This window comes from Pseudopipra pipra, chromosome 5 (genome assembly GCF_036250125.1).
Source record: "Pseudopipra pipra isolate bDixPip1 chromosome 5, bDixPip1.hap1, whole genome shotgun sequence".
In the NCBI taxonomy this organism is placed as follows: domain Eukaryota; kingdom Metazoa; phylum Chordata; class Aves; order Passeriformes; family Pipridae; genus Pseudopipra; species Pseudopipra pipra.
In genome coordinates, this window is record NC_087553.1 from 69,835,697 (window position 1) to 69,862,667 (window position 26,971).

General features: G+C 40.8%; 1 protein-coding gene and 1 long non-coding RNA gene across 15 annotated transcripts in view; both read right to left on the reverse strand.

The window, feature by feature from the left end:
- The window catches only part of LOC135415034 (uncharacterized), a 621,260-nt gene that overhangs the window by 157,094 nt on the left and 437,195 nt on the right, over window positions 1–26,971 (reverse strand). The window lies entirely within an intron of this gene.
- Window positions 17,450–26,971, reverse strand: part of CELF2 (CUGBP Elav-like family member 2) — a 558,920-nt gene continuing 549,398 nt past the window's right edge. For 12 of the 14 annotated variants that reach the window (XM_064656529.1, XM_064656521.1, XM_064656523.1 and 9 more), the window contains one exon: window positions 17,450–25,984. In XM_064656529.1, the coding sequence (XP_064512599.1) occupies window positions 25,857–25,984 (128 nt within the window). In that variant the 3' untranslated portion in view covers window positions 17,450–25,856. The remainder of the gene's footprint in view (window positions 25,985–26,971) is intronic. The other 2 variants (XM_064656519.1, XM_064656530.1) reach the window with 1 other exon arrangement.

Below are 26,971 nucleotides of genomic sequence, written 5' to 3' on the forward strand. Positions count from 1 at the left end.
TTTCTTGTGGGCTGAGCCTCGTTTAAACAAGTTTGTTATTCTGAAGAATCTGCTAAATGGGTTTGTGTGAACCCCCCCTTGGATTCAGCTCCTGTGGTGTTGCTGAGTGCCAGGCACCAAGCACAAAGTGCACCATTTGTGCTGTGTCATCAGCTTCCTCTGTTGCTGGGGATTATTGCTTCTCCATGGCTGGATGCTTCTATCTTTTAAAGCAGAATAATCAGGAGTAAAGAATGTCAAGTGAGAAATGAACTATGAAGGACAAATGTTTCAATTTCTGCACAAATAACCTGGCCTTGCTAGCCTTGGATGATGGCCTGTGTGAAAAAAAAATAAAAATCCAAGTACCTGGATAAGCAAAACATTGATTTCATGTTTATTTATTAAAAAATAAAGGCAACTCCTGGCCTGCAATCCTCAAAAGGATCGTTGTCTTATCTAATTTGGTCTCCTCTGTAGGAAGCCTATTGTTTCCACCCTGTTTCCTGTTTGAGGTTTTGTCAGGTTTCAACTTCCCATCATGGTTGGTTCAACCATGCAAATGAATTCCTACAGCTCTTCATGACATGTCAGTTATTAAAGATTACACTGGCAGGTCAGAAGCACTCAAAAGATCATGTTTTGTGTCAGGGTGTAAGCCTGAGCACAGGTTTTTGTGCCATCAGCTTGGTGGAGGTGGCCTGTCCTGTTAAGATTGAAGCCTTTTCAAAGATTGCAGGTTAGTCAGCCCTGGTCACCAAAAACATTGAAGTTGTTTGTCTGCATGCTTTGGAGTGACTGATGACAGGTCGATACAGGAGATAAAAAGATCTGTCTGGAGCTCTGGCTAATTAAGAATTTACTGAATTTACTACTGCATCTTTTGTACCAAGTGCCAACAAGGGCGAACACAACACGTGGTTAGTTTATGACATTGGGGTTTTCTTTGTCATATATGAGTAGCCAGAAATAAGCTTAAAAAAAAAGATGAAGCAGTGGTGCCAGGAATAATTAAATTACACTGAACTAGAGGCCGGTAGCTATGTGACATTGTTTCTGCTGAACTGGGTTTGGTCATTGATGATTTGTAAATACAAACACTGCTGACTCTGGGAGTTCTTTGTAAAGAGACCTGTTGCTTTTTTGCCACTGAAAGAATAATACGGGTAGATTTTGAACAGCTGGACTAAAACACAGTTATACCTGACTCCCAGGCACAGGATGATGCTCCCGAAAGCTGCACTGCAGGCTAACATTTGAATGAGGCTCTTATCTGGGAACAGAACAAACTAATTTCTCATTTTGCCATTTATTAGCCAGTTTTGTGGAACCATTATTCACGTTTTAATTCACTCTGCATTAACAGGGTGTTCATATTTCTGACCCTCAGGCCACATTCTGCCTTACTACTTTCATCTCTTCAAGGAAAGAATTATGAGTAAAATCTGCTTCTACTCTGAAAACAGGAGACAGAAAAGGCATGTTCCCACCTCTGTAAACCTGGATGCTTTGTGTGTGTTGGGGGTTGTGTTTCCTGCCATTTTTACTGCCCTCAGCCCTGGTGTACCAGCACAACACAGAAACTGGAGCCTTTTCTATCTTCTGCATCATCTGAAAGAATTGATCATTAATTTCTAATTGTAGGACACACGGTGTAATCCCACTGCTGTCAGACTGTGCTCTTGCTTACCCATGTGTAACCTCCAGGAGACACTTTATTACTCTTGATGGATGAGCCTGGAAGAGCTCATCTTGACTTTCAGATCCTAAGCTGCGTTTACAGCCCTGCAAGATGAGAATCCGGAGGAGAAACATTTTGCTAGTAAACAGAGCAAATGAACATACAATAAACCTCTGAGACACAGTAATCCCAGAAACCCATGACACTATTAATAATGGGTCCTTTTCAAAGTGAAGCCACACTTCATGCCCCAAAGCCTCCAGAATTATGTTTGGGTAAGCTGCAGACACCGCACTCCTTGGAGGGCAATAGCTTGTATCTTCCATTTCTCTGATGCAACCTATTTTTTTCCCTTTATCAGAGATGGATATGGTTCCCTTAAGAATCCTCATTTAAGTAGCTTCAATCTTTTCCAACTTTACACTTATTGATCTTCTGGGCAGAATGGGTATTCTGGTAAGTGGAAAGTCTTAGGATTTTGCAGTTAGTTTTTATTCTCAGGAAGGATTGTAGAATTACAGAATGGTTTGAGTCGGAAGGGACCTTAACGATCATCCAGTTCCAACATCCTGCCGTGGACAGGGACACCTTCCACCAGACCAGGTTGCTCAAAGCCCTAATGGAGCAAACATATGCTCAGGTTCCTGGCTTTACTGGCCAGCACAGGATTTTGTGACTGTGACATCCCTGGTAAGTGCTCTAAACCACTCTGGGGACCTGCCCATCTGAAGTGAGTTTTATCACACTCAATTTGAGTTTAGAAACCAAATCCCAGCTCAACCATCATGGCTAAGGTTCACAAAGCACAAGAGTTGCTTCCTCCCCATCCAGGCAGGTATGCACCCAGGAGCTGCCTGGTCCTTCCTTGGGAGGAGGCACAACAGCATTACAGATCCCATTCCCACATTTGGTGCTGCAATGCCCACATCCCATCTGAGGGAGCAGAGTGGGATCTACTGCAGCTGCTGAGTCTCCTGCCTGGACTTTATGGCTGGGACATTGGGCCACTGCTATAATTGTCAGTTTAGCAGTTTTCAATGCTTTAATAGACTATATTTCTGAAAATTTGCCTTCCTGCTCCACAAGTGTTATTGATTATAATGTTCGTCGGTTTGCAGCTGGAACTGTAATAGACTCATAAGGGATTTTTATGCGTTCTTTTGGGTTTTTTTAACCAGACTTGAGGGTTAAGTAGATACTACATTATGCCATTATTATAGCTACAATATTATTATTTTTCTTTAACTGGAACTGTTTATTATGCATGTATTGAAGCACAAATGTGGAACAAATGAATCTGATATCAAATTAATGCTGCGATCAGGTTCCCTCCCCTTCCCTCTTTAGTTGCCATAACAATCTGTGATCTTGAAGCAACAATAAAATTAGAATTGCATTAAAGGTGTTTACACCATGTACACTCTGTATCCCATTATTGTTTTTCACTGTAATAAAAGAATTGAGTGTTTTCTTTGGAATAGAACACCGTTACATCCCTTGCCTTGCCACGTCTCACGTTGCTTTTTGCAGCCAAAAGTTGTTTGTTTTTTTGTTTTGAGAAGAGAGAAGGGTATTCTGAGCTGGAACTTATGGAGGAGGGATGATTATGTTTTTTAAGATAATGTTTGTCTTTTACTTGTAGGATGCAATTTTGAGTGTGCTACCTCTGGATTTCAGAACTTCAAAGAATTGCATCTCTGCTCTTAAACATGTGGCAAATCTCCACCCCTACTGTTGTGGAAAGTACATCTTCCAGCTCTTCCCCTTACTGACCAAAAGGGAAGTAAAGGAAGACTCCGTCAGCACGTATCTGTGCGTGGGTGCACATGTGTGCGTACAAATGTGTGCATGGGACGGGATGTCATTAACTTCCCCTCCCCATGACTGCACAAGCTTCTGCCCCTGGGGACAGGATGAAAGGAAAAACATGACAGATGTTAGTCATATTGCCTAGTGCATAACTTGAAAGTGCTCTGGTAGTTCAGCAATGAGCGTTATGGCAAAACATTTGTGGAACAAAGAGGATGTTATCCCAGGATCTCGACTGTGCCGGGCATCACGGAGCCCCTTTGCTGCTGCTCCTATCCAGTCTGGCACATTATTCCTTGCTGTGACATCTTTCTCTGTAGCCTTTGTAGATAATCCTTGTGATAAACTTCCCTTCTGAAAAACGGTAGTTTTTCATTTTTAAATACATAATGTGATCACCTTATGCTGAGGCTGGACTTGAATAGAAATACCATGAGAAGATTTTCCTTCTCCAGCCGCTAAGCCTGCTGTTCTCAGATGCAAACTGTCCTTTGATCTATTTTTTTTTTTGCCAGTTTAACCCCTGTTAGGAACACAGGATCCATCTATTTATGAACATTGTCTGTGATTATTTCCCTGATCAATCTGAATATAAGATGTACAGCAACCATCTAATTTAAAGTCTTTCCTGGTGGCACTAGCACACCTTTGAATTCTTTATTTCAGATTCTGTACAACACAGAGGAGAATTCTTACACTGGGCACAGGGATTTGGGGGCGGGGGGCAGGATAAAAGAAAATAAAATTCCATGTAGGCTGAGAGAAGAATGTAGTTAGCTGTCATAAATCTCTGGAGACAAGATCTCTCCAGAGCTGGATTCATGTAGTGATCCCCTCCCTGACTCCAGTCCTAAAGATCAAAGAATAGTGGATTAAGTAGCATGTATTCTGCAGTGATGTGCTGCTGGGGATTAGCCAGGTAGGAATCACCTAAATAAAAGATCACAGCACCACAATGCAATTCTGGCTGGAAAGGACCTTGTGAGGTCCTAGTTCAACCCGCTGCTCAAAGCTGGGCCAACTTCCCTGTCAGATCAGGTTGCTTCAGGGCCATGCCTAGTTGAATTTTGAATGTGCCCAAGGATGGGGATCTTACCTCCTCTCATGATCCCCATTCCAGTGGTTTACTCATTCCATGGTGAAGTTTTCTTTCCTTTCCTTATATCTAACTGAAATTGCCCTTCCTGCAAATTCTCGTGCCTGTCTTGTCCATGTAGCTTTTTGTCCTTCTGTTGCATGTTCCTGAGAAATATCTCTCTCTATCTTCTTTAGGTTATTGCAGTCAGCCCCAATATCCTCCTCTTCCCCTGAAGCTGTCTCTTCTCCAGTGTGAACAGGCTGACTGTCTCAGTATCACAACACACATCATGTGCTCTGGCTCCCTCAGCATCTTGACCTACGACCAAACTGGACTCATTCCAACCAGCTGACAACTCTCTTGGTGGCCCAAAACTGGCCCCAGGACCCCATATGTGATCTCACAAGTACCAAATAAGAGTGAATAATCAATTCCCTTGACCTGCTTATAGAGCAAAGGAGATACTCTGAGATACCATCAATATTGATACTGCAGAGCCTTTTGGAGCCAGTGCCAGTTGTCAGTGCCAGTGACCTCTATAAATGTTGGCCTTAGGCCTTTTCTCACTGGATAAGATTCACATTGATCCAGGAAAAAAAAAAAATCACTATTTGTCTCAGAAGAGTCCAGAGACTAAGTGATGCTAGGTGGGGGCTTTTACTCTTTATTGTGGCCTGTCAGGATGAGAGCTAAGGTTTTTCCAGGCAGTTGAGAGTCCTCAGCTGCCAGTGACACTTCCTGGTCTGTTATGGTTAAAATTGCTATGAACATAGTAGTTGGCTGCAGGGGCTGCTGCTGGGGTAAGTCAGCAAAGTCACTTAGCTTTTGGGCATAGCTATCATGGTAACTCAGTGTAGGTTCTGGAAATAGGACCAGACCAGTTCTCCAACATGTTCCTACCAGGTTTTTCACCCTCAGGCATCTTCTCATCCCTTGATCTGGGGCTCTGAACTCACCCTCAGCATCATGCTGTAAAGAGAGGATAGGAACAGCTTGTGACATAGGAATGGGGGGTTCCTCACCCTGCTAGTGTTTGAGGGCCAAAAATCATCCCATAGGAAGCCTAAACCAAATTGCTGACCAATGTTCACACTGGCCTACCTGCTGTCCTCAGGCAGTTTGGGTATAGGGCAGTCTGTCTCTACTGCTCCTTATGAGGGCAAGGGAAACAAGGGGGCTTTGCTCTGGCCAGTGGAGCAGTAGCATGGCCAAGAGAGCTATTTTTAAGTTTTACTTGATGCTAATGAGGCTGTGAAAATGTCTTTGTGGATGTTGTCCTCAAGCTTTTCTTGTGATTGGTATTGGTGACTGGAAAGAGCCACCTGGGGCTAGAAAAGGAAGAAGAGGATGCCTTCTGGCTGGCTCTTGGCTTGTAACCTCAGGGGATGTACTCATGCTGTGTATCACAGTGCTACCTTTACGGTAGCTCCAAGATTACACGGTGTAGCCATATCAATATAGCTCTGTGCCCAAGAAATATCTTATTGGCTCCACTTTGAAGAATGGAAAACCTTTCAGATGTGCCTATATTGTCTTCAAGATCTGAAATTCCATCCTTGGGTGGTGGATCCAGCTCCTTGGAGGTGATGTGGTGGGTCACCATGCCATCTTCCAGTGCATGGTAGAGATGTGTCACTATCACACTTGTAAGCATCTACATTTTAGAGTAAATGCTTTACACTACGAGCATTTACTGTTTTGAGAAATCACACAAACCCCGCACTGGATACTTTTTGCTTTGTTCTTCTGATGACCCAAATCACAAGGTTTTGATGCAACATTTTGACATACTTGCTGCTGTACTTGTGCCTTCCTTTGGGTGACTTAGTGCTACACAGAGCAGCTCTGAGGGTACTCCAGTGATTTGTAACATGCTTCCTAGTTGAGGGCATGTATTTATCATGTTACAACAAATGAATGATTAATAGTTGCCATAGTGATAATGAGAACTTGAAGTCTTTGAGCACTACAGAGTCAAATGCAAGCCTTGGCACATCTTTACTGCAAAGCAATCATGGCTGTGTCTTAAAAATAAAGGCTCAGGAACCAGCATCACTTAATAACACTCACACCCTATGGAGAAAAACATTAGAAAAATCACATGCTTATTTAGAAATGTGAAAAAATGTGTGCGAAAGACTCACTTCAGGTTTTTCACTATAAGAAGACATTTGAATATTTTCACAGAATCTACTTTTTTCTATTTTTTAATACAATTGAAAGCTGTTGCTTTTTACTGCTAACCTTCCCCTTCTTCTTTCCCCTGGCACAACTTTGCTCATTGAAATGTTACATGGATAAAATCTCTGCTTTCCAAGGTCCTGCCAGTGCTTCTCTTTAATCCAGGGCACATAATAATTTCTCCTGAAATTTGCTCACCAGCCACCAACAAGAAACCTTTTCAGGGATGCACAGTTTTGCCCACTATTATTTCTTGATATTCTGTGGGGGAAAATGTCATTCAGACATCTGTGGGACACTGGGGCAGATGAGGAGCTACTGAAGATTATAATTGTTTGTTCAAGCCCAGGTTGGCCATAAGCCCCTCTGTGTTCAACAGCTTGTGCTGCATAGTGCAGTGGCCAAAGAGGAGCTTGTTAGTGATGGCGGATCCAAACCCAACAGCTGGTAAAGTTAACCCAGGTGATGTGTCCTGACAGTCTCAAACTGTTCCTCAAAAAATGCCAGAATTCATGAAGAGCTTTGACTTGGTTATCCTCCACTGGATCCTGTCACTTAGCTGCTGGAAGTGAAGACTCAGCAGAAGTATAAACAAAATGTTGAGGGTCAGAGTGGCAAAGCCCTATGCTTCTATGTTTGCCTCCTGAAATCATTTCCAAATGGGACTTTCATAACCCACAGGGGAAAAACAGAGAGCAGACTTGGTGGCCCTTAACTACTATGAGAACTAATCAAATGAAAGGAAAGATTCTAAAACCACTGGGACACCCAGAAGCTTTGTGTGGCTTGCTGGTATGCTGAGAAATTCCAGCTGAGGATCTGGAAGATGATCCACTGATTTATCCAGATCAGATAACGAGCAAGGCAGAAGGTACTGTGCCAAACTAAGGAACATGCACAATATTGTTTGGCATCAACGCGTGGCCATTATCCTCTGAGATGAAAAGTGATGAGAAGCCTTCCCCTTGTGTTACCTCTGCATCTCCCCACTCTCCTTGGGGCTTTTCCTGTGAACATCTCTGAAGCATCAGGATCCTGTACTGTAAAATTGATGTAAAACTGTTTTCCTTTCTTCCTGAGCCTATGATTGTGGGAATCTGAAATCCTGGTCAGCTCTTTGGAACACTGGGGTTTTGAAGACATAATCTGTGCCTGGGGACACTTGGCAGTCCTCAGCTCGAAAGCAGTAAATTAAAGAAAAGAGAACATGCAATGTGATAATAAAATAGTTTTGGTGTTACCAGGAAGTTACAAAGAATTAGTTATTAGTCAATATTGCTCTGCATACCAGTGTAAGATTTACAGATCTCTCCCATCAACTGACAGAACCAGCAGGTACCCAAAAAGCTTCGAGAACTGCAAGTCTCCATCACCAGGTGTTGGACTTCATGATTTTGGAAGTCTTTTCCCCCTTAATGATTCTGTGATTCTCTGAAAATAATCCTGAGACTTCACATAAGCAACAAGCTTGCATGCTATTCCTGAGCTATAAAACTTTCCAAAAAAAGGGTATGATGACCACTTCAGTGAAGTTTTCGGACAAGTTTTTGTTCAATTAACGCAACTTGATTTATTGCTGGCTGAACTCTCAAACAGCCTTTAATTACAGACCCACAACTGCAAAGTAGGAAGATTATGAAGGTTAAACATACCAAATCTTTGCATGAGGAGGAAGTGATCAATGAGGAAAAAAAAAAAAGTAGAGTTAACAAGAGATAAAAGGATTCAGGAGCATGGCAGATCAGTTCGTGCTAGGACACTCTGTAATGAGAGGAGACAGCACAGCAAATGAAAGCAGAAAACCTTGATTTTTCTCAGAGTGTCATTAGAAACTTAGATGTAGTCTTCACAAATAAATCTCATTTTAAGGGCTAGTGCTCTTTCTTTTCTGTCCCAAATTTACCTGCTGTGTTAATGCAGTGTCCTCTCACATTCGTTGTTGAGAATTAATTACTTGAGTAATAAGGAGATATAAAAAAATCTCTTCAAACAGGTTATAAAAGGAATTGTTTGCGCTGAAGGGAAGTTGCCCACTGCATTTTAAGTTTGCAGCATGAATAAATCTCTTTGTGTTCTCGTTTCAGTGCTTTCTCACACACTGTGTCCCACCATTGTGCCTAGGAGGGAGAGACAAATACAGTCTTTTGGGCTGACTAACCTTGTCCCAGAAGGATTCCTCTTACAGATAATTTTCTGCTCTTTGCAATCTTAAGTCCCATGGGAATAGAAACTTCCCATGCTGCCCCAGAGGCAGGCTTGCCCTCTATTACATTTCACTTTAAGGAAATATTTTCCTGATCTTCAGCCTTTATGTCTCACTTGCTTAATTCCTTCCCACTGCACCTAGTTAGATTCCCTTGTACAATCCTAAATAATTAATCACCTCCTTCATTCATTCCAAACACTTGTTGAATACAGAGCAGAGACCAAGAATTATTCACAGGAAGAAAAAGAGTGGGAAGTGGATGAGAGAGGACCAGTTGAGAGGCAAGGAACGGGGAAAGAGCAACGCTCCAAGCATAAAATCCAAGCTGCTGGTAAGAGTAAAAGGGATACAGGAGAGCTGCAGTGCCCTGTGGCTGATTCATGCTGCTTACTTTTGCATATTAATTTGGGAAGGCAAAATACAGTTCCTCATGGGGTCTGGAAGTGCTCTGCTCAGAAGAAGGTACCCTTTGATGCCTGTCAGTCGGAAACAGCAGCAGTGCACAGGCAGCTCCCCAGGCACGGCCGGGCAACCGAACGTGAAATGAGAGCAGCGGTGAGTGCACCATGAGCATAAGCCCTGCAGCCATTTGGGTGCCCAAAAAGCCTTTAGTGGGTGAAAGGTGCTGAGGTGAAGACAGTTCTGCATATGTGAAGAATCAGAACTAAGGAGAGCTTCCAGCATTCATGGTAATGCTCCTCACAAGCTCGCTCTCCCAAGGATATGGGTGAAACCCATTTTGAAGGGTTGTGTTGTGGTTTGGTTTGGCTTCTTTTTCTTCCTGGGTATTTTATTTCCTTATACCTTGAAAGCTGAAGATCACAAGTTTCTAGGCAAGTCCAGAAGTGCATTCCTAGAGCACAAGGGCTCCTTATTGCAGAAGGCATGTCCCAGTGCACTGTGTCCAGCTGCTGTGAGCTGAGCACCCAACCAGGAAGTTGAAGCCAGATCTCTGCACCAGAATCCTTTACTCACCCTCCTTCAGCAGAGAATGAGTGGCTTCTTCAGATACATAATAGGTCAGGCTGAGGTCTGCCCCACATCTGGTGATACCTCTCCAGTTTTCCCAGTAGGAGTACAGGGATGCTCAAACACCCAAGAACTTCAGTTAGCCCAATCCAAGGGCTGGACACACTAAAGCTCTTATGTCTAAGTAGGCAATTTGACACCAGTCCCCTGGGTTGAACTCTACAGCCCTGGGACAGTAGGTAGGACATATTTTTGTAGCTTGTCAAGGAGGAGAAGGGCAGTCAGCAAGCAGGGAAATGGCCAACTGTTCATGGAACGCAGTAAGGCTGAATGAGCTGAAGAAAACTAGCCTAGAAGAGAAGGGGGACACTGTGAACCCTCCTACTATGCCTGTTTTCCCTCCATAAAAAGCCACAATCCAGCTGGTTGGTGTTGCTTCTGTGAATTGTGCACTTTTTATTTATTCACACCTGGGAACACGACCTTTCATCCAGGAGCTCTGTTCCACCGAGAGTGGAATTTATGGCTGGCATCTGCTCCTGCACCAGGAACAGGGAGGTGATTTATGGCAAAGAAATTGCATTCTGACCCAGTGACAAGCCATTTTGCTGAGATGTTGAAGATATAAACAATCAGGCTGTGGCATAAGTGTGGGTACAATTTCAGTAGTTGTGATAGTACTTACACTGCCCAGCCCACCTCCCAGCTCCACCACTGGTGTTCAGAAGTTGGATGCAGCTATAACTCTTTTACAGGTAGCAGAAACACTAGAAGGGAAGCCCATGGGCTGAGATTGGGCAGTGCTAAAGTTTTCTTTTTATTGGGAAGTATGTCATGGCATAAATGAGAGCTGTCCAGGTAAGCAAGCATCCCCAGTCATGAAGGTGCTTGGAAGGGGACCAGGGAAGTGGAGCATCTCACATGGGAATTTGTTGTAGTACTTTACTATGTAAGGCCCATGGAGATGATCATGGGATCCACCGGATTGGCAGATGGCTTTTGAAAAAAAACCAAACAAAAATTGAAAGCAGCCCTATGGCATCATCTTCTAGGCTTGTATGCCCATGGTTTGGGACAGGAACCTGAGATGTGGGGAGGGGAGGAAAAGAGCCCTTAATGATCCCTCTGTCTTCCTGCACATAAATTGGTCAAGGTCTTTACACCTTTCTAGTCACCATGTTCTCAGTCCACAACAGAGTGGTGGTGTTACTATTTCCCCCTACCCCACCCACAAGACTGCTGGAAAACTGAGGTTTGCTGAGGGTGGGAGGTAGAAGGGTGAACTGCAAAAAAATCTGGGATCAAGACAGGAGAGCTGGAGGCCCCAAACCTTGTGACAAAAGTTGTGCTTGTGCCTGTGGAAAGGAAGAATATCTTTGGCTGCAGGCAGCAGACTGACACTGACTGACTAGGAAATGAGTGGGTGGATGCATTCCTGTCACCTGCAAGCACAAGGATCATGGTCATCCTGGCACTGCTGCAGCCATAGCCTTGACTTTGTCCCTGCTGTGGACATACAAAAGCACTGGTAGCTGTTTGGACCAGTGAAGCATTGCCCAAGACTGTGCTTCTCAGCAAGGTGGTGAGCAGAAATCCCAGTCCTGATACCCAGGGTGTGCTCAGAGGGGGCTGCGTGACTAGTTACATGTGCCTGCTAGAGAACAACCTGTTTTCTTTAATAGCACCTTCTGGAGTTTCCTTGGTTTTTATTTTATTCTCATTTTGGCATGAAAGTAAGAGGAGAGGGGAGTGGGTGAGATACCCATAATGTGCTGTCTGTCTCCTCAGCCTCCACTTGCCTTTGGTTCACTCACATGCAGAAGAAGTGCAACCCAAGGCAAGTGCAACATCCATGTTTCACACTACTTCATGTCCCACCCTGTGAAGTTTGCAGTTTTTGGTTCCTCCAGTACATGAAAGTAATGGACAAACTGAAGGGTGTTCAGGGAGGGACACCAGCATGGCTGGACAGGCTTAAGCTCTCACCTACCAGCAAAGGCTGATGGAGCTGGCCTTGTCCATCCTGGAGCAGAGACAGCCTGGGGTGCACCTAACAGCAGTACCCTCCCCTCGTATCTTTGGGGAACTTATCAAGAAGTTTTAGCAGGGCTTTTTGCAGTGGCATATGGCAGGTGTGAGAGGCAAGGGGCATGAGTTGCAACAAGAGAGGTGGATATGAGGCTGAATATCAGGAAAAATATCTTCACCATGAGGACAGTCAGGTAGTGCAACAAATTGCCCAAAGAGTCTGTGAAGGTTCCTGCTTTTTGTTTTATTACTCTTTTGAGCAGGAGAATCCCTGGTCTGGGGGTATGGGATGCTAAAATGTGTGGCACGATTACACCAGGATCAGAGACCAAAGTATCACTAACTATGTGACTTTGGCCACATCTACAACAAATATAAGGATAGAGATCCTCAATGCTAAAAGCTGAATAGGATGAAATTAATGACAGAGGTGCTCTATAGATCACGTCAGAACAAGTCCTTGGGGCTCTGGCTTTTCTGTCAGAGGGATAGTCTGCACATAGCTATCCCCTAAAAAGCAGTTCCACTGCAGTTGGTGGTTTTATTAGTACAATTCCCACTTAGGGCCTGTGGGACTTCACCTGGGGCTCATTTGTTAACAATAGGATTCACTGAATTTCACCTTCAGCCGTCTACAAATTAGACCCCTAGAGCTCAATTTCTCTTTAATAAATGCAGGAATCAATGCCATTTGAGTTGCCCTGGAGTATCAACATGGCCCAGGTTTAGGAAAGTGAATATAAGCCTTAAAGTGGGATTCAGCTCGCAGACTCATCCTTCTAAGCTTAGGGATCCTTAGCTGGGTATCTGGATGCACCAGCTCCTGATGCTTATATTATTTAGAGCCTTGAAATAGCCTAGGCTATCCCATGCTGGTGGTCACAAGTGTCCTACTCATTCTGCATCACATCTGCAAGCCCTTGGAATCATAGAATCTTTTGGGTTGGAAAAGACCTTTAAGACTATTGAGTCCAACTAATAACCCAGCACTGCCAAGTCCACCACTAAACCATGTCCCTAAGCACCACATCTACACCTTTGTGGAGGTTTTGGAGGTTATAGGACATCTCAAACAGCACTAGGTGCTTACATCTGGCAAAAAAATTCAGCTGTACTTGGCTACTTCAGGCCAGGCAGGATAACTCTGCTGCCATTTACTGCTGCCCAACATGGGAGCTGAGGCTTTGGTGTACCTGGGTCTCTGAGCTGGCTGAGCAAGTCATCCAGGGCCTGACTGAATGGCCTAAACAGGGGTGCCTAGTGCCTTCTGAGATACCTGCAGTACTCTGAAACACCCACACGGGGCTGGCAGGTATGACAAAGGACCTAAAGGACACCTGTGCTCTTCTGTTACAGTGGTTGTAGCTGACAGGGTATCCTTGGGCACTTGGGGCAATACTTGGTGCCTCTACTAAGAAAACTGAATTTTGCTCCTGTTGTCCTCTTACAGCCATTGGAAAGGCAGTGACAGCTTCAGACAGCTCCTTTACTCCCTGTTCTTCACATGGGAATAATTGTCTCCAGGCTGTATTTATGTTACCCTCTCCAGTAAAGATGTCTACAGGGTAAAGCAGTGGCCTGTGTCTGCTTTGAGGAGTGCTGGGCTGAGGCTGAGGTTCCTGAGCAGATGCATTGATATCTCAGCACCTCTAAGGTCTGTGGCCAGCATACCTGTATGGCAACATGTGGCCTGAAACAGCACCTGTGCCTATTGCATAGAACAGCACATCACCTTCCTCTGTTATTGCTGCTGCTTACCCCTTTTTAACTGTATGGTGTCAGGTCTGTTAGGCTAACTCAGGTCTCTTCTGATTTCCAAATGGCCTCTCTTCTCTAAGAGGTCCCAGGTATTCCCCACTCCCCAGGTTGATCCTGACCCTTCTGCACTGTCTGCTTCAAAGCCATTGGGCTTTAACTCCCATGTGCCCTAATGAAAGCACCTGTATCTGTTCAGAGGAGGATGATGAATGAAAAAATATTTTGCCTTCACCTATGCTTCCTATTGACCTTTAAATAATATAATATATACATATATATAATTATAAATAAACGTGTCGCCCTGTTGTTCTCTCTGTCAACTCTACCTGAGTGAGAAGGGCAGGACAACTGCAAAAATTTGTGAGTATGTTTATTTTATCATTGAACTTAGGCTTTTGGAGATGGGAAATCTTCTAGTCATGCTGCAGAAAAAGGGGAAATATCAAAAATTCTCTTCTTTCACATACTTACATGCCAGGAGAAGGCTCAAATGATTTCTGGTCCAACTCTGTAAAAGTCTACTTAGCTACTATTTTATTAAAGATATGGTAGGCCCAGGTCTAAGAATAGGGCAGAAAGCTCTGATCCATTGACACAGGCCCTTAGGAATATTTAAGCACACCAGCAGAATCCCAGATGGGAATGGGAAATGTGACATTCTCATGTTTGCACTCAAAAAGACAAGCAGGATGGCCCAGCCCATGGTTGGCTAGTTTGACATTGCTTTGGCAAAATAATGGACATATTGATATGGGCATAAAGACATTAAAGGAGAGGTAAACAATTAATGCCAATCAACATGTTTTTTAGGGGAGGAAGGGTTGTCAAACTGGATTTCATTCTTTGATGTGATTGTAGGTTTTGGCTGATAAAAGTAATTGCGAAGATGGAATATATTCTGACTTTTGTACGTTTGACAGCACAACAGATTCTGATTAAAAAATTAGCATTCTACTTTATCAATACAAGGCACATAAAATGGTTTAAGAATGGGCTGACATGTCAACAAAGAAGCTGTCAAAGGGGACTCACTGTAGGAGAGTATTTTTATAGAGGGGGTCTGAATGCTATTCAATATTTTCACTAATGAGTTGGAGGTAAATAGTCCTCTTCAACATTTTCCAATGTTATCAGCAGTTTTACTAAGAGCTGAACAAAAGGGCTCTTAGTGCAGTTGTGAGCAAGCTTTCAAGTTGAAGAACAGGCAAGCAGACCACACACAGAGGAACCTGGAGCACGACACATCTGAGAGGGATTTTGGCATACTAAAGGAGCAACTAAAATAGTTTCTGCCAGTATGGATTTTTGTTGCTTTTGCATGTCATTTTTGCAAGGACTGATGCAATCCCTGACTGTGTCATTCAGAGGAGTAGACTAGGGATGAAATTTTTAATTTCTGCATGTTGCATCACTTGAATTGATGTTGAAATAATGCATTTGGCTCTGGTGCCCCAAATTTAGAAAGAATGTTGGGGGGGGAAAGAAGCTGTAGAAATAAAGCACACAAATTATTCAGGGACTAAAAAACCACTATTGTGTGTAGATGCTTCCAGAGCATGATATATTTATTTTATGAGCGAGGGATGAAAAGCAACTTGAGACCTGCTTATGAGTGTCTTTGGGGGAAAATGGCAGATGCAGAAGGGCTCTTTAATGTAGCAGATCTGAGCAGAGCCAGAACCTACAGAGAAAACATCTGCAGAAGCACGGGCAGGGATTCAGCAGAACATGCACCTCTGGGAAGGGGTGGACTTTCACCCCAACTCCCAGCGCCTTCAGAATTAAGATTAAAATCTTTTGTTTGTGTATTTATTGGTTTGATCAAACATGAGGTGAGGGAGAAACTGTTGACCATGTGAAAAGCGAGACCTGGCGATTTGCTGGTCCCCTCTAGCTCTCTGCTGAAAGACATGGAGCTGTGAGACTGTCAGTTCAAGGAGATGATAAATCCATTCCTTTCTTTCCTACAGGGCTTCACCTCTGTCCGAAATCCCTCCCTTCCTCCCTCCCCTCTGTGGTCTCCATCCTGAGGCACTACACAATGCCAAAATTTTTCAAACCACTGGTTGGAGGGACATGAGATAATGCTGGAAGTTTTGCCTGGCATGTTGTCAGGCAGGTTTTCAGAAGGGAAAACACCAGCAAAACTTTGTACCAGAAGTCAGCCCACTTTCCAGACTGACTCTGTCCCCTTTTGCTGGCAAGTCACGAATTTATGCATGTCCTGTGAGTAAGAGTCCCCAGAGCAGCCGGGGAGGCTGGGACACCACTCCCTGAAGTACCGTCTTGAGGAAACAAGTCTGCAAGATTCAAATGCTCCTTTGTTTATGAAATAAAGTCCACCAGACCTACTGCCAATTGTTTATGCTAAAGAGCACACTCCCATTAATGCTAATGGTGCTTTGGAGCATAAATCCTTGCTAATTGATATAGGAATGTATCCCAGAAGAGTTTACTTTACTGCTGATTTAGCTGATAGATATAAATGTGTGAGAGGGAAATATTAGCATTCATGTAAAACAATTAGGTTATCAACAGGGGCAAATGATTCAGAAAATGACTGCAACTTTCTAGTTCCCTTTAATGGAAAAAAAGAAAGTCTGCTAATGAGGAAAATCAGAGGGAATACAAATATGAACTAATCATTGCTATTATTTAATATTTGTGTTACATCAGCAGCCCGTGAAAACCAGGGCTGGGTCCCTGCCTGAGCTCTGTGCAGACAAGGGATGGACAGGACCATCCTGCTGCCCACCAAGGTCAATCCTCTCTGTGGCCTCTCTCTGGTGGAGCAGTGTTTTGGGCTTACAAAGCTAACACACCTGGCCACTGGATGTTGGGCTCAGTAACATTTACTAAATACATATGAATAGAGGAGAATGATACAAGCAGCGGATAGATTTCCACAATTTAATTTTTTTTCCAGATAATATAATGGCATATGAAAAGTGAGGCAGTAATGCAGTTCAAAAGAAAAAAAAGAAAGCAACCCCTCTCCCCCCCCTTCCCTCATTCTCCTGGATCTTTCTGCCAAAGGCTGACATTATTGAAAGTTTGATAAATACAAGAATTACGGGCATTTCCATAAAAATCTGATTGTTTAAAATCTACAATTTTGTGGCAAATGTACAGCCATTGAAGGAATAATTTTTTCAGTGTACTCAACAGTTTCATCTATTCAATTCCCATTTAATTCATGGGTTTTGATGTGAAAATGTTTTCCTAAGAGAAGGCTCAGATACAGGAAATGTACAGTAAGCCACACATGTTCCCCCAAAAGATGCTTTGACCTCCAGTGTGGACTCTGTGGAATTTTGAGCATATGGGTTTTAATTTTTTAGCTCTAAACCCACCTAGAATGAGGAGGAAAAAAAGTCACACACCAAAAACTCTAGTATTGTTTGTGACAGTAATATTGTTTCATGACATTTTCTGATTCACATATTTTAGCTGTTTTTTGATTTTAGTGCAAAACCAAGCACATTTGCTTCTGCAAATACAGAAGAAGATCGAAATTTCTGTATTTTAGTCTCTTTTGCTGCAAGTCACTGAATGGTAAGACTTTTTCTCCCCACAGACTTCAGCAAGCCTAATTTTCAAAGTCTCTGTTATTAATGAAATATCAAGCAAATTAGGTAACATTTGCCTGGGCATGGTTAAAGACCATGCACCCAGTGAGATTTCATATAACAAAAAGCGCCCAACCCTAGAAACATTTTTTTTTCCATTTAATGCTCATAAAATTTTACAGACAACAGAATCCTTTCTTAAGCTTTATTTAAGAAATCGAATACTATTATAGTTCAATATATATAAGACACATCCAGTATTGTGTTCCTGATAGCAAGTGCATAGATTTTGTTAAGATATCATTTTTATATTTAATTTTTTTTTTTATTTGTTACTCAGTAGCACGTTTCATGATCACACGAAGGGATATTCCCAGTGATTTTGCTAAGAGCATGAGAGAAAAAACAGAACACAGCAAAGTAGTGAAACTACAACAGAGATGAGGAACAAAAACGATCAGGCAAACTATCAGTACAGTCGATTCCTGATAAGTGAATAATCTGATTGCTTGGTCACAATGCTTTATTCACTTATCAGGAATGATTCACACTACATTTTGTTAAACTGTTTTCCTTAGCCTAATACCTAAGAGTCACACTGGGCAAAGGCACACACACTCTGGCAGGCTATTCTTTAATCAGCAAGTCTTGTGACAGTTTGGTAATTTCCCATGGCGATACACATATAGCTAACAAAGAGACATTTTGCTAACACTGCAAGGTGCCTTACATAATTGAAATTAAAAGCATGCGTTTAAGCAGGACAAACTGTTCAGCTGCATTGCTTTAAGGAACTCGTTTTTCCCCATTGTTGAAATAAAATAACAAAAAGAATCAAAAAAAAGAAAGAAAACCCTGTATCTTTCAGCCCTGAGTATTTAAAAGAAACCCAACTGCAGTTTAAGTCTTTTTTTTTTTTTCAGTTGTATTTTTGGAAGAAAAGACCCTTCACAAAGCTCTAGTTTCTTTCCTTAAGACCAAGTTTGGAGGAAAAAAAAAGAGAAAAGAAAAAAAAAAAAAGCATCCACAGCAAGCTAAAAAAACCCAGAGAGTAATTCTGATTCATCATTCATGCAAGTCAAGACTTACTTAACTGAATCCACTGATGTCAAAATTATCCAAATTGGGATCATAAACTCTAGAATTGTCGAAGACCCAGGATACAGTCTGACCACTGGGTTCTGCTTTCCTGCCTGGGCTGTCTGCTACAGGCTCCTGTGGTTTTAGATTAAACTTAGGGTTGCTTGGACCCCTGACCTCTGACAACAGACCCTGCGAGATGACACTGGAGCTTCTCTGGGGCTCCAGACTCATTGTTTATTTGCTTCTCATGGAAACGGAAAAGTGAAAAAAGAATTAAAAAAAAAATGCATTGAGCAGTAACAACCAGGCCAACTCACAAGCCACCAGAAAATTTCAAAAGTCTTCCAAAGGCAGGAACCAACGTTGCTGCTGACACCACACGGATACACTCAGTGCGCCAGGACCAATAAGACGGTATTGAGGGGGGCTGTGTGTGTGTGTGAGCCAAAGCCAGAGTGCCAGAAAGACCAGGGGAGAGGAGACAAGAGGGAGGAGTGTCATTTGGGTCTCATAAGAGCACTTTTAAGTGGTCTTCGATTCCTGAGCATCACAGAAAGTGGGACAAAGGAAAGGGATGGGGGCGTATGGCTTGAATTCCAGAGAGCACTCGCCAGTGCTTCTCTCTCCTCCTTGGGTTTGGTTTGGTTGGTTTTGTTTTGCTTTCCCCCCCCTCCAAATTGTAAAGTTTGTATCTGCGATCAAACAGAGGAGAGAAGAGACTTTTTGTAAACCAGAACAACATAGATTTTTCTTTTGCAGCTTTTATTTCATCGTGGTAGACACCGGCTGGGGGAGAGCAGAGAGATTCTTGTGAGGAGAAAAAAATTATAGGAAATGAAAGAATAAAAAAAGCTAAAAGCCAACTGTAAAAAATAATGAGAAAAAAAAGGGCTATGGAATTTCTTTAGTCCCTTTTGAGATTTGTGTAATACTATCAGCCAATGCTGAGAATGATCTGCTTTGTAAGCCCACAGCAAAAATATCACCCATTGGAACAATGGGGGATCTTTTTTCAATCATTTATTTCTCCGTCCTTTTATTTTTGTGTGGTTTTTTTTTTTTCTTTACTTCCGCTGGCTTTAATAGAAAGTCTTCCTGTGCTCCCTTTATTTTTTAAAGTATTATATGTATAACTGCACATAACAAGCTCGATCACCTGGTAGGCTTTTGCAGGCTCTCACAGCCCTAGTTAAGACATGATTAGTTTCTAAGGAGAGTTTGACTAACGCCATATGCCATCAGATTACTGTGCAGTTTGGAAGAAATCCCAAGGCTATATCCTCCTTTTCTTGAATGTTTCATGTGCTTCTGCGAAGTAGTGGCAGAGTATTATTTTTTTTTTTAACAACTAGGAAGAACTGATCTCCATAATCCACATTTTCCAGACTGACTGAAATGTCACAGCAAAAAAAAAAGCAAAACAACTTTTCCCGTGACTTCTGTGTGTTTGTGTGCAGAAGGTTTTGCAGTTCGAAGGCTAACAAAAGCTACCTTGAATAGGACTTTGCAAGAAGCTCATTTAAAATGCTTCCTGCTCCAAGAGATTATCCAAGTGATAAGGCATGACTAGGGGGAGGAAGAGAGAGAAAAAAAAAAATCAAAGAAACCAGAATATGTCTAAAATGTACAAATCCTCTTTTGCCCCCCAATCAGCTATTCACTTAGGTGGAATCGACTGTATCTTTTGTACACAACCAACAAATAGAGAAAAAAAAAAACAGGCACGTGAAACAGTGAGGTGTGTAGATGTATTACCAACACAGAATGACCACCAACAATACAACACACAAAGTAGAGAGACAAGTATTAGGAAAATGGTTTAATATTGGAGACAGAAGCAAAAAACTGCATCACACAATAACATACGTTACAAAAATAAGTCTGACTGTTTCAACTACACGGTTATGTTCACAATGAGGACAGAAGAATCAGAAAAAACTCTGATCTAAACAGCAAAAAAGCAAACCCCTAACGTTTTAACTAATACATTTATCCACGCAAAGTGACCGAGTACTCCTAATTCTAATTACCTTATTGTGTAACTGCACGATACAGAATAAAAAGTGAAACTTACCGCTTTTGTTAAGACAAAATTCTAAACACTAGATATAAGCAAAGGGAAAAAAAGAAATCAAGCCAAAGTTTTGAATTCTCGAAACAAAACCAACTCTCTTTCTACCGTCCAGAAATCAAACTTGAAAATCAGTCATGATCGAGGGGGCCCACGAGAGTAAGCCACAAAAATTTCCATTTGTTTTTTAATCTCCAGTATAAAAAGTTCCACTGGTACAAAATGCATAAGTACAATCAAGTTGTAGAAATAGGAAAGCCTGCTTTTTTTTTTTTTTGTTCTTTTTTTTTTTTTTTTGGCTCAAATTCCATCAAACAACAAAATCCAAATGCATCAATAAAACAGAAACAATACTCAAATGGTCTTACAGTTTCCACTAGATTGCATTAACTTTGGCTTTTCTCAGACAATACTTAAAAACTAGTTTGTAATTCTAAACAAAATGATAGTATTATTAATCTACAAACAACAATTCTCACAGCACAAAAAGAACACAAATACATAGGTTTGTTTTTTTTTTCTTTTTGTATGACATTATCCAAAAAGGTAATGAAACTACAGGATATTTTTTCCTTTTGTTAATTAGCACTTAAGATAATAAAAACAGAAACAGTAAAATGATTCCAGAGTAGCACAAGCCAAGGAACTGTAACCCCTATGGTGAAAGAAAGATGAACTTGTTACTCCTTTGAGGACTGCCATTTCATTGCAATTAGCTAATTTGTTTGAAAAAACAACTAGTCTAGTCTTTTGATTAGAATTTTGTAAAGCAATTTCCCTTGTTTTACTTCCTCTCTTATTAGGCCCTTGCACCCTTGCAGCTTTATCCTTTCAATATTTTGAAAGAGAACTGGTACATAATTTGTCTCCCAGGAGGTGTACGTTTGGGTTTTTGGTTTCGTACTTGAATTTTATTTTATTTTTTAATTTTTTTTTCCCCCAAGATGGACTCTTTTCTAAGCAATGAGCCATCTCAGTTGCCTGGAAGTACAGAAACATTCCTCCTCTCCCACTGCTAAGCCAATGTCCTGTGGAGTGTAATTCAGGGCAGCCTGGTGCCGAATTACACTGCCTGAGGACCAGAAGCATCACCACTCTAACTGGACTGGTAAACCCACAGGACACACCAGGGCATCTAAAAAAGCTTTAGAAATTTAGACAGTGGGTACAATGAGAAATATTAGTGAAACAGTCTAAACAATCCAAATGATGATCTCATATTATATATATATATATGTACATATATATAATATAACGTACGTGAGATGATACTTTGAATACGCACAATTGCTGCAAGTAGTACAAAATAGCCCTCAAAGGGTGTAGGAAGGCCCCAGCAGTAGTAAAAACGTGAGAAAAGTGTAGATCATTTATTTATAAGTGCATGTGCTATAAGAAGGAAACTTTTTTGCATCACTAGAGGCTAGTCCTTTCCATCCCAGGGCTCTACGTAAAGAAGCATTTAAGTTGGGGATGAGAGACAAGAGTGCACCAGCTGATGTTGCTCATATAGGGCTTAGTTTTTTGAATTTGAGGTGGCTTCAAACAGAATTGGGTAGAACTAGGAGGTGGAAGAAGGTATGGCACTTTACGATCGGTAGCAGGTACTGCTGCTCACACGCATTGGGTTGGCAATGAATTCACTAGACCGGTGGCAAAGAACCGAATTTGGTTGTTGGTCACTACTTGTGCGGTAGAAATGCAACCTAATCAGACTTACAAGGCAGTGTAAAAAGGGCTACCAGCATCTCTTTTCTGGTTCCTCACACAGAGCTTCCTCCAGCAAACACCCACATCAGTCACCCAGATATTCCCATGGACTACTGGGACGAGTGAAGTCACTCCCCTCTGTATGAGTGTCTGCAGGAGTGAGCCAATATATTGCCGTGACAAATAATGGCAGATAACACCAAACATTACAGTGTATGTAAACTTTATCCACAAAAAGTAGTTTAACTGCAGTGCACACTGAATTTTCACCCAGGAAGATCTAGTGCATCTGATTTAAGCAAAAGTTCATTTATTTAAATTACAAAAATATTATTATTTTTTTTCTTTTTTTTTTTTTCCCCCTCAAGGTTTTCAAATGGTGGATTGACCGCTCCGGGCTGGGAGTGGCTCACACAATAGATAATTAAAGAATTGTTTTCTTTTCCTTTATTTTATTAATACTGAATAGCATATTCCAGCAGCATATTAAAAGCTCTTTAAGAAAAGACAAAATCCCCAAAATCTAAAAAGGAAAACCACAAGTTAATTACTGTTTTAAATAATTTTAGTTATAGATACAGAAGAAATTTAGACAGCAGTAAAATATTTTTGTCCTTCAGATCTGCCCTGTGCATTGTTCTGATTTCAACCATGTATTAAATAAACCACAAAAAACTAAGTATATATATATTTATAGATATAGATATATATATAAAAATAAACAGCAAAATGGTGAATGTATAAAAGGTATTAACACTCAAGACAGCTCTGGGTGGAAAGGGTTAAAAGTTCAAAACTTTCTCACCTTAGAGGTTTCCATACAATATGAAGAAAATACATAGTGAGGTTTGCTTTCACAGCATTGATGTGTGCAGAGTGGTTAAAAAAGTGAAACATGGGCACTTATACAATGTTTTACAAAAAACATCAAAGAGAAATAACAAACAATAACAATTTCAGGCAACAAGACCACAGGATAGCAAGTTAACAAACTTTTTAACCTCTTTTTTCTTTAAATATTAGGGATTTATACAAAACACATAATAAAATACCCATGTTATCAAATTACTTCACACAAGAAACACACTGAAGCTCTAGGAAGAAAGTACCTTTGGAATTTGGCACTATAGTTTCACTGATTTTTTTTTTTCTTTAAAAGAAAAACCGATCACATTTTGCTGAACACAAACACACCTAAATTGTTCACAATAAAAAAATGACATCAATGCGTCACAAGCCAACACAAACTTATTCTGGAATATTTTTTCATTTTTCACATGAAATTATTTTTTTTTTTTTTAAGCAAACAACTTTTTTTTTGTGTTTTTATTTTTTTGAATGTTGTTTTTGTTCTTGTTGTTCAAGTAAACCAATTTTAAACTCGTCTTTTTATAAACATAGAACACTTAAGACCATAAGACTCATGATGAAACCACAACTTAATTCACAGAAGCACCAACGTAACACATTTTACAGTAACCTTTCTTCTGTACATTGAAACAGTATAAAATATAGGTAATTTCATGTGCATTAAACCATGGATTGTCTAACTGTGAGTCAGTTCAGCAAAAGGTGACACAAGTAGGTAGCATTTGCCCTAAAACAGGGTAAATATTTTCTTATACTAATCTACAAAAAGTGGTTCTATATATATACTTTAATGAGAAAGTGAGCCACCTAAAATGGCCTTATCAAAAAACTTTACACTGCCTGAAAAATGTAAAAACTATTACAGACCTCTAGAGACTTAAAATCAGACAGTTTTATTTCTCAAACTGTTTTGGAAGTAGTCTGTTAGAAACCAACATTCTGTGCCTCTGGACACATATTGCTATTGTCACCAGTGACCAGGCAGAATGCCAATCCCTGTATAATACTTTCAAGTCTGTTTTTTTTTTTTATTTTTTTTTTACGAAATGAAAAAACGAAAACCAAAAACCAACCAAAAAAACCCAAAACCAAAATAACCAAACCAAACAAAAAAAGAAAACAAAACCCAAAACAAAAATCCCAAACAAAAAAACTCCAAGGAAAGAAAAAAACCAAAAACCAAAAGAAAAAAAAAAAGAACCGGAAAAAAAAAAAAGGAAAGAAAGAAAAAACATTTTGCCACAGGTTGTTTTTAAATCCTATCATTAATTTATCTAATAATAAATTTCAGTCTTGCATGAATGCAGCAATGTTTTTTCACATTGACTTCCCAGAATTCATAGCTAGATGAGGTCACATGCAAATTTCAAAGGTCAAACTAGGTCAGTAGGAGAACCAAATATGATGTGAGGTCAGAAAGACATCAGAAACAATGACGGGACGATGAAACTTTTTTTTTTTTTTTTTTGAGACGCCACAGGGACATGCTAGGCAAACGATGGGCTAACGGGCATGGAGATGTCTAGGGAAAAAACAAGGAAGAGGAAAAAAAGTTACACAGAATCTATGCAGCACAAACAAAATCACTTTTATGGGTGCAGGAGAAAACCAATGCAAATCTTTCATCAGTAGAGCCTATGAGCCGTTCACATAATTTGCATTAACTCACAATACTTGTCAACAAGAGCACAATGGAACCCCAAAAGGATCCATCTGAAAGGAGTCAGAGAGAATGGATTCCTCTTTGGGGAGAAAAGAGAGGAAAGAACCAGTTTCTACAAATGTAACAGAAAGGTACAGGGAGGGGAGGGAAGGGTCAGACAACCAAACTTTAAACTAGGTAATGGAAACTACAAACAAAATAACCAGACAAATACAAACAAGAGGATAAAAGTATGAACTGTAAAGGGTGGAGGGTTCAACAGTGAAAAAGCGCCCATTCTTGGCACAATTACTCTAGAGACTACTTCAAAGGATCTAGCTAGCATAGAGAGCTGCTCTTTAGGTATCCAATAAGTTAACAATAGGCAATAAATAAATTCCATTATTTCTGAGGCAGTAAAAATTTTGTATAAAAATAGAAATGCTTTTTACAAATAAAATTTACAGGCCTGTGGCTTTCTTTTTTTTTATTATTATTAAATTTATCTCTCAAGAAACATCAAGTATTGTCACTCATTTTATTTTATTTTTTTTTATTTTAAACCCTGTAGCTTTAGAAACAGATCTCTAAATCTTTTTTACATTAATCCTTTCCAAAAAAAACCAAGAACTTAAAAAAAATGAAATATAAAGACGACCAGTGTAAAATCAGACTAATATATAACAATACGTTGATTTGAACCGAAAAAAAAATCAAATCTTCTCAAAAAACAAGTTGATGTAGTGGAAAGACTTGTTTCAATTTTTGTTGCAAAGTAAGTGCTTCAAACTGGCATGAGGCCATTTTGTTTAACCTATAAACTGCTGGTGCCACCCTGGTAAAATACGATCCATCCATAGAAAACAACTTTTATTGTGTGCTAATGGCACCAGGGTTCACAGAGTTAAATTGCACATTTTTTGTGTCTGTGTGTGTGTGTGCTGTTTTGAATTTCAAGACGTTTATTTTTGTTTCAAAAAGGAGATAAATTATGCTGCAAAACAAAATACAGTAACACAACTCAGTAATTACTTGGCAAGGAAATGGGAGCCAAGTGTAATAAGGACAAGTGGGGAAATGGAAGTGGTAACTGTAAAAATAACTGTCTCTTGGTGAAGGTTGGCTCTATGTTCTTTCTTAACCCCCCTGCAGAGGACAGGTTTGCTCATGGGACTTACCCTAAGAAAGCTAAAATAAGAGCAGTAAGCATCTGGGGTTAAGATCAGTAAGGTTTGCTGTCATTTTTGGAGCGTTTCAGCTGAACCTTCAAGCGTTTCATGCCAATCTGAAAGCCGTTCATAGCCTGGATAGCAGCTTGTGCAGAGACTGGATTGTCATAGCTAACAAAACCTAGGAGACACAGAACAGAGGTGGGAGAGAAAGTCAACTACAGGTTAGAACAAATGTCAGATGGCATTTTGTTAGGTTTTTTATTATCATCACTATTTATTTGATACATTTACCTTGCTTTCAATTAGTTCTTTCAGCACATTTCATATCCCATTTCCTCTCCATTTCCTTTGCCTTCCCCTTTACCTTCATAATATTTCTTTACTAGCTGGGATGCAGTTGGCCTGTTCTGGTGCAATGCAGTTTTCAAGTCTGTTATTTATCTACCTACCTTAGAGACTGAAGATATTTATTACTGTGGCACTTTTCAGTGTAATATCTACATACCTCCTAGACTATTAGGAAACACTATTTAGGCCAACCTGCAGATAGGAAGCTAAAAGAGAAAGCCTGGTTACAGAATCAAACCCCAAACTCCCTATACCCATTGGTACACCTGGATGTGAGTTCACATGTGATATGGAACACTCATCTCCTTGGACTCAGCCTAGGACAGTTGCAATAATAATATTTTGTATTTTTACAGCTCCTTCCAGTTCAAAATCTTAGGGTACATTAATGTTTGTTAATTCAGCCTCTTGGTCCCCAAAGGAGTGTGCAAAAATCAAAATTAAGCAGCACCATACAGACCATGGCAGGGCTTGATGAGAACTCCAGATCTGCTCCTCGGTTGCGAGCACTAACTAGGGGGATAATGCTTGCTAAGGTAATTCAGAATGGCTGGCCTGGCTCAGCTTTCTTTTCCCTGGGAGACTAGAAATGCTCTGTTCATAATATACTCAAATCTCCCTGATTCTGGAAGCTCAACATTCATTTTCATATCTGGGCCTCCCACTTGTAATTGCACAGCTCGCCTAACTGCTGCTCTGCCTCAGCTCGGACTAATTATTGCTACACTCAGCCTGCTGTTATGCATCTGCTTTGAAATGCTCCCTCTTCTTTCCACTTGAATTTGCCTTAACACATATCCCTTCATTCTCCTACAGC